The sequence below is a fragment of the Propithecus coquereli genome, unplaced genomic scaffold (genome assembly GCF_000956105.1).
Source record: "Propithecus coquereli isolate 6110/MARCELLA unplaced genomic scaffold, Pcoq_1.0 Scaffold300, whole genome shotgun sequence".
In the NCBI taxonomy this organism is placed as follows: Eukaryota; Metazoa; Chordata; class Mammalia; order Primates; family Indriidae; genus Propithecus; species Propithecus coquereli.
The window spans coordinates 1,786,471-1,794,397 of NW_012148620.1; the positions used below are offsets into that span (position 1 = coordinate 1,786,471).

The window sequence follows — 7,927 nt, forward strand, 5'->3', positions numbered from 1 at the left end:
TGAGTGTATATTTTTTCATGCTTTTTGTTTGTATAAATGCTAATGATTTATCAACTTTGAATGCTGGGAAGCAACTTTGTATTATTTCAGCTCTTATATCTCTAGGTTTGTTTTTGCTTTACTTTTCATTACACAAATTATTTCTGTTAGGTGATTAAATATGAAATGTCCAATTTCAAATAAAAATTTTAGTTTATTAAATCTCATGCAAGAAACAGTGCAGTTAATCAAAGTATGTACCTAAACTATTGACATGGGTTTGCCATCTTAACAGTAGCTTGCTTATGCCAGCAGCGAATAAGCCTGGAGAGCGAGTGGCAATGAAATCATGAAAGGTGTTCTCCACAGCTTGTTGAGAATTTAATATTTTTCCTTGCAAGAAGTGGTCCAAAGCCTGGAAGAAGGGGAGATCAGTTGTTGCAAGGTCTGGTGAATACAGTGGGTGACAGAGAGTTTCCAAGTTCAGATGCTGTAGCTTGAGCCGCATTGTTTTTTGTGACATGTGGTGTTGCAAGAGGATTGACCTGTCTCTATTGACCAATCTCGGCTGCTTAATCACAAGCATCCTCATCATTTCATCCAATTGGTTGCAGTAGACATCCACTGTAATTGATTGACTAGGTTTCATGAAGCTATAGTGGATAATGCCAGCACTGGACCACCAAACAGACACCATTATCTTTTTTGAATGAGTATTCAGTTTTGGACTGTATTTACGCACTTCATCTTTATCCAACCATTTTGCCAAACACTTAAAATTGTCAAAAAATCCATTTTTCATCACACATAACAATACGGTGTAGAAATGGTTTACCTTTATGGTGTGACAGCAAAGAAAGGCAAGCTTTGAGATGATTTCTGATGATCGCTTAATTCACGTGGTACCCATCTATCCAGCTTCTTTTCCTTGCCCATTTGTTTCAAATGGTCCAGTATTGTTGGAATAGTAATGTTAACCCTTGCTGCTAATTCACGCATAGATTGAGGTGGATTGGCTTCCACTATAGCTTTCAATTCATCATTTTCCACCTTGGTCTCAGGAAACCCACATGGCTCATTGTCAAGATTAAGAATCACCAGACTAAACTTTTCAAATCATCGATGTACTAGCCACATCCTTCCCAAACACTTCGTTGATATCTTGAGCTGTCTGCGCTGCATTGGTTCCATGACGGAACTCATACTCAGAAATAACGCGGATTTTTGACTTATCCATGGTTTCACAAAAATTTGACAGATAATCACAAGCCAAACCTTACATTTGAAATAATGATGATGTACCTTCACAATAAAAATAAAATAAGAAATGTGAAAGTGAAATGTCAGCGGTATTAACTGTCAAACTTAATATTTAAGGAAATTGGACATTCCATACTTAATAACCTAATAGATTAAAACTTCTCTAAATGTTTATTATTTCCATCTCTGCCACCTTTTCTCCACCCACCCACTCCCACCCCCAGGACTAATCTAGAAATTTATCACCTCTTTATTGTTTTAAGGCAGATTATCAAATAATAATTTATCAGCTTTGGGAATTAGGCTAACATATTTTACTGGTTAAATATAAGAGACTTGGGTAACTAACCCTTCATCACCCTGCACTATTTTTCATCTGATGAATTACTTGTTTCTCTATAATTTTCTAATCTCTATTAATTTTTACTTCTCAAAGAAGCCTCTTGAAACATTTTAAACCTAATCCCAACTACAAGGAAAGGTTTATAGGAGGAACTCAATTTGAGTGTGGATGTGTGGCTGGGAATAGTTGATGAGAAGCTGAGAACATGTTGCTATTACCTCTGTCTCTTGAGTCTCCCCTTTCATAGATCTCTAAATTGCCTTCAGCTACTTTTAAACTGTATTTCTAATGTGTATAGATTATTCACAGCTTTGCTTTTCTCATCATTAACTCTCCAGGAATTTTTTTAGATGTCTACTACATAATTACTATGCAGATTGCTATGCAGACAAACCTCATTTTGAATTAGACGTGCTATGAAAAATTTAGCATTCACAACTAGGAGAAATGTTAATACTGTCTAGTCTAACATTCACATTTTCATAAAACCCAGGGCTAAAGATTTTCAAACAGGTAGTGAATTTCAAAATTAGGATAAAATCCTAGGTTTCTTGATTTTGCCATTATTCTGTGTGATCAATGGAAGAAAAATTGAGAGGTTTTTTTTTTCTTATACAAAATGATTTTTGGACTTTAAAAATGATCCACTTGGCCGGGCGCGGTGGCTCACGCCTGTAATCCTAGCTCTCTGGGAGGCCAAGGCGGGTTGTTTGAGCTAAGGAGTTCGAGACCAGCCTGAGCAAGAGTGAGACCCCATCTCTACCAAAAATAGACAGAAATTAATTGGACAGCTAAAAATATATAGAAAAAATTAGCCAGGCATGGTGGCACATGCCTGTAGTCCCAGCTACTCGAGAGGCTGAGGCAGGAGGATTGCTTGAGCCCAGGAGTTTGAGGTTGCTGTGAGCTAGGATGACGCCACGGCACTCTAGCCTGGGCAACACAGTGAGACTCTGTCTCAAAAAAAATGATCCACTTACCTGTGTAACATGTTAGAAACATTGTGGCATAAAGTGAGGTTTGCCTCGTAATTGATTGCTACTGTTATTGGCTGTCTGTCTCTCTCTTTTATCCTCCTGATAACCTTTAACAGGCAGTAGTTCCGATTTGGAATGAGGGAGATATGAGTGGGGCCCAGCTTCTCTTCAGTCACTGTGCTGTAGCCAGTTTATTGGGACATTTTAGTGTATTGCCAAGATGTCTTTGTTGTGTCTTGATGTTCTGTGAGTGTAGGTTTTGGATAGTGGAAAAACATTGTTTCCTGTCTCTTAGACCTCTGAGCAAAATTTCTAGCAGGTTTGCAAAAGTATCATGGCCTGAAAGGGCTGGGAGACTCATCCTGTTTTTTGCTGTAAGTTTAATAGAGAACTCAAATGTTCCTTCTATAGAATAGAATGGAAGGATTTTATAAATACGGAATACTGTTCCTTTTTTTATTAGATTGCTCAGATTCCATTCTGTGGGGAAATTGACTGTGAAGACTGGATCAAAAAGACCACTGCCAGGTAAGCGTAATTAAATGGTCCAAACTCATGAGGTATTGCAATGGAAAGGAATAGCAATATACAGCATAAATGAATGAAATTATCACTTGTTTTTAATTTTAGGGATCAAGATCTTGAACCTGGTGCTCCGTCCATGGGCGCTAAAAGCCTTTGCACCCCCTTCAAACCACTCTGTGAACTGCAGCCTGGAGCCAAATGCATCTGTGGCAAGAAGCCTGCCAAGTACTACACCCTATTTGGTCGTAGTTACTAAAGGATAAAACAAAACCCCCTCTCCAGTTCTCCTGACTTTTTAAAAAAACTGATATTAATATCTTCTCAGATACAGTTTTATGATTTTTTTTAAATAAAAGCTCTAAAAGGAAGTCACATGACACAATTATTCTTATGCCCAAATTAACTGTGGAAAAGGCTTTTCTGTAAACAACCCCAGTAATAAATATCATACACTAATACTGTTTTATGTTATTCACTTTTTCTGAAATGCATTATGTGCTACAAGGAAATTCCTACAGAGAGATGAAGATAGTTGAAAGCTAGGTAACTGTTGTTGATCTAAACACGCCTCGAGATGTCTCAGACCTTGAACCACCAATTATCCCCTGTGTTGTGTATCTTGAAGCACTTCCTTTCCGTAGCTCCTAATACTGAATCTAAAATTGCCCTGAATCTTTCTGTTTAAAAAACAAAGCAAAACCACACATGGAAAAATAATAGTAATAATAATAAAGCTTTTCCTTGAGCTTCTCTTTCCCCCTGGTTACTGTTGGGTCTTTGGAAAAAAGCTCATAGTTTCTGAAAGAGTGATCAACCCTCGTGGCTTCTACTTCTTATTCTGTACTTTTCCTCACCCATCTGCCCCCACCGCAAGACGGTTTTTACTGAGATCACTAAGAACGCTTCTGACCAAAGGTAATGTTCACTTCTTAGTTTTTTATCTTACCTTATCACTCTGCTGCATTTAGTACTCTGTTTATTAAAATTCCTGTGACCTGCCCTCCCTCTCTAACTCTTTTTGTTAGTTATGAGTCTTTCACTGGCCTTTCTTCCTTGGCCTGCTTCTTAGACATTGGTGTACTAAACTTCCATAGTTGGCCCTCTCCTGCTGCTGCCTGATCATCCTCATCTAGTCTCACAGTTTCAAATGGCATTAATAGGCTAATGACTCCAACATTTTTTAGCTCTAGGTCTGAGCTCTAGACCCTATTCCAGCTGCACACTGAATTCTCTTGAGTGTTGCATCAACAGTGCAGGTCAACATGTCCCCAAAACCTCATTTCACCCTCTACCCCTAGGCCTCCTTCTCCTCCTATAGTATTTCCTGCCTGGAAGATTAGCACTGCCAAAATGCACCCAAACTAGAAAACTAAGAGTCATCCCAGGCAGCCCCTCCAACATTGTCATCCATGTTCATTTGGTCAGCAAAATATGTTTCTGTTACCTCTAGTGTCTCTTGGGTCTCCCCTTTCATAGACCTCCAGATTGCCTTCAGACCTTGGTACCTCTTGTGATGATTACTGTAATGTCCTCTAGTTTCCTCTCCAGGCCACTCCACATTTTCACGTGTTTTTTTCTATAACAGACAATTTATTAAAATGTTTTTCTTCCCCTTAAAACCCTTTTGTGGTTCACCATCATTTACAGGATAAGATTTAAACCCCTTAGACTGGGCTGGCTCAACACCCATCCAGTTATTTTCTTCTGCCAACCCAGCATAGTCCTTTGCAACCTATCCATTTGGGATTTCCTGCAAACAACACATTTCCTGTCTGTCCTTTGCCTGGAGTGCCTTTTGTCCCTCATTTCTAGTCTACTTGGTAAATCTCTTATTTCAGGTCCCTGTTCCAATATGCTTTTCCGCTTGGTAGTGATAAACATTAATACACCAGTAGAGGGAAAAGACTTCAAAAAGGACTTGAATTTTGAGCTACACTCTAAAGGATGAGTAGAATTGCAATAAATAGAGGAGGAAGGACATTCCAGGCAGAGGGACCAAGGGATGCAAACGCACAAAAGTGCATGGTATGTATGAGAACACTGAAGAATTGTTCTTAATGTTGGTAGGGAATTACCGATTGAGAGCAGATTAAATAGAGCATGCTTTCAACTGATGTTTGAGTGTGTGTGTGTGTTCACATACCTAGTTTAATGAGATCAACCGAATATATGAGCCACATTTTTATACTCAGAACCATAATTTCCTATTGATTTATGGCAGTTCATAACGCTTTATCTTACTCTATCCTTAGTAGCTATGTAAACTGCCTGTTTCTTCAGTTGTAAAATAGAGAGTCTAATAACACCTATCTCATAGAGTTATTCTGCCTCATAGAGTAAGATAGAACAATGCCCAGCACATACTAGTAAGTAAGAGCTATTGTTGATTATAATTCTCCAGGGTCAACTGGAAGTAGCTTCTAATATATAGCTCTAGTTATAGTAGTTACTTTAGCTACTAATTATTTTTCTGAAAACCAACAGAAATGCTTTTAGGGGACAAGGGTTTTTGTTGTCAGTTCATGACAAAAGCTTAAAAGCTCTAGATTAGAGACTAATAACCACACATTTTGCTTAGCCACTTTGGAAAAGGTGGCCATCTCTGGTGCAAAGACAAATCCCCACTCTATTTTTTGAAACTTTAGATGTGTAGGACTAATCACAGCAAAGCTTGAAGTTTGCTGCTTTAAAGGAAGTCAATATTTAAAGAAACTCTGTAGTGAGTAATTATGTTAAGGAAGGAATCCCTCACCCAAAATGTACCTCTTATAAATTGGCTTTTTTCTTAAATTAAGATTTAGCTAAATTATCAGGACTTTTTCAAATTTCCTATCTTAAGAGTGGTGGTGCCTTTCATAAACCTGAATGCAAACAATATACTTCAAGAAATGAGCACTAGGATTTAGAAGAGTTGAACAATGATTGTAAACATTTTAAGTGATACCCTAAGCAATTTATTTTGCATGCATGTATATTCCATTTTGTGCATAAGAATGATTCATGATAAAAGTATTTAGGAGAGTCTAGAAAGCCCTTTAAAATAAAATGATGACTGATAAAAAAAAAATGAGCACTATTTTACTTGCAGGTGACAGCTATAAACCAGATATATGACTGAGTCACTAAAGTGATTATGTGCCTAATGTTCATTACAGCAAAAAGAAAGTAGGTCAAGACATGTTTACTACTGGCTCTGCTCACTGGGACAAGGGGACCTACACTACATCTTAGCAATTTCTAGTTCATTCATGGGAGTATGTTTAAAATCGTTTTTCATTGCACCAGTAAATCACTTGGAGCCTTTATGAGAATTGGACAATAATGGCAACTGATGGGGCTCAGTTGGAGAGGATTTGAGTCTTGAGAGCAGCAGCAGCAGAACACTTATAAAGTAAGCAAGGAGGGAGGCATTTAGACCAGGGAGTGGATGGATCAGATCACCCCATTGACATCTGTTAGTACTAGTCATCTGCCATGTAACTGGTGCTCAGGGGTTGTCAGTACCATCAAAAAGTTGGGGAGGCAGCTGCTACTATCCTGTTATTTTCAACCATAGCTGTGGCCCTTGGCTTGTCACTTTTACTATGTCTAGAAAATGCTAGCCATTTATTTAACAAATAAATGTGAATGCCTGCTCTGTGTACAGTGTCAGAGGATGCAACAGTGGGTAAAGAAAATGAAACATGATTTTTCCTTTTCTTGGCTGTACATCCTTGAAATAGTTCGATTTGAGATGCAAAACCAGCAATCAGTAGCAGAAAGGGAGATAGGCAATGAATTGCGCTGAGCGTTGTTAGTAAGAGGCCGTAGCCTTGGTGACCCTCACTGCGGCATGGGATTATCCCCACCACCAGCAGCAGCATGCTGAGAACTTTCCTTCTGTAGTGGAGATGATACTACCTGGAGAACTAACCGTTCTCTGCCATACCATCAGGCTTAAAATAACAGGAATAAACACATTTTTTTTGTCTTGCAGTTCAGTAGGCGATGTTAAGCCAACGTCTTTGTTCAACTTGGCTGGAACGTATGAGAGTTTGGAACATCAGATTTACTGAAATGATATAAAAGATTTAATTAAATAAATATCATGTAATAGGGATATTTCAAAGTAAAGTATGTCACTGAAACCAAATTTTGTGATGAAGATACCTGTTGAATGAGGAACTTTAGAGGATATAGAAGCTGGTGACAGTGGTGGTAATATCAGTATTACTTTGTATGTAGGTAAATATCTAATTGTGCTGTTTGTCTCGTTCATTCATTCACTCCCCTAGACAATTATTTCATACCTTTTTCTCCTCAAGTGTACCACGCTTCCCCTTTTTGATTATCAGTTGATCATCTTGATTTCCATTTCACTGGGAAGATAGAAGCAATAAGAGTAGAACCTTTGGGACCTCCCGCCCCGCATCCACCATGTGAAATGGCATCATCACTTCTAGTCCTCATTTTGCTTGCCCTCTCAGCATTTGGCTCAGCTGATTGTCCCTCTGAAACACATTCTTTTTTGGCCTTCAGAACACCACTCTCTTCTATTTTCCCGTTTCTCTCTCTGGTCCTTCCCTCTCACCTCTTCATGTTTTCTTCCCTTTTCTGTCTCCTCACGTTTTCTGGTAACCTCATCCAGTCTCAGGGCTTTGAATACGAGATATTGTCAACTCCCAGCTTCACATACTTCCAGCCTAAACCTCTCTCCTGAACTCTAGGCTCATTCAGCACCCTACGTGGCGTTTCAACTAGGATGTCTCATGGACATGCCAAACTTCGCATCATTTCCACCCCTCCTCCCAACGCTGCTCCTACAGCAGTCATTTTAGTCTTACCTTCATCTCAGTTGCAGCAC

At 38.8% G+C, this 7,927-nt stretch overlaps 1 protein-coding gene across 1 annotated transcript in view; it reads left to right on the forward strand.

Moving 5' to 3' along the window:
• The window catches only part of EPRS (glutamyl-prolyl-tRNA synthetase), a 110,891-nt gene extending 107,351 nt beyond the window's left edge, over nt 1-3,540 (forward strand). The window contains exons 29-30 of the mRNA XM_012649672.1: nt 3,023-3,087; nt 3,190-3,540. Of these exons, the coding sequence (XP_012505126.1) occupies nt 3,023-3,087; nt 3,190-3,340 (216 nt within the window). The 3' untranslated portion in view covers nt 3,341-3,540. The remainder of the gene's footprint in view (nt 1-3,022; nt 3,088-3,189) is intronic.
• Nucleotides 3,541-7,927: the final 4,387 nt, after the last annotated feature.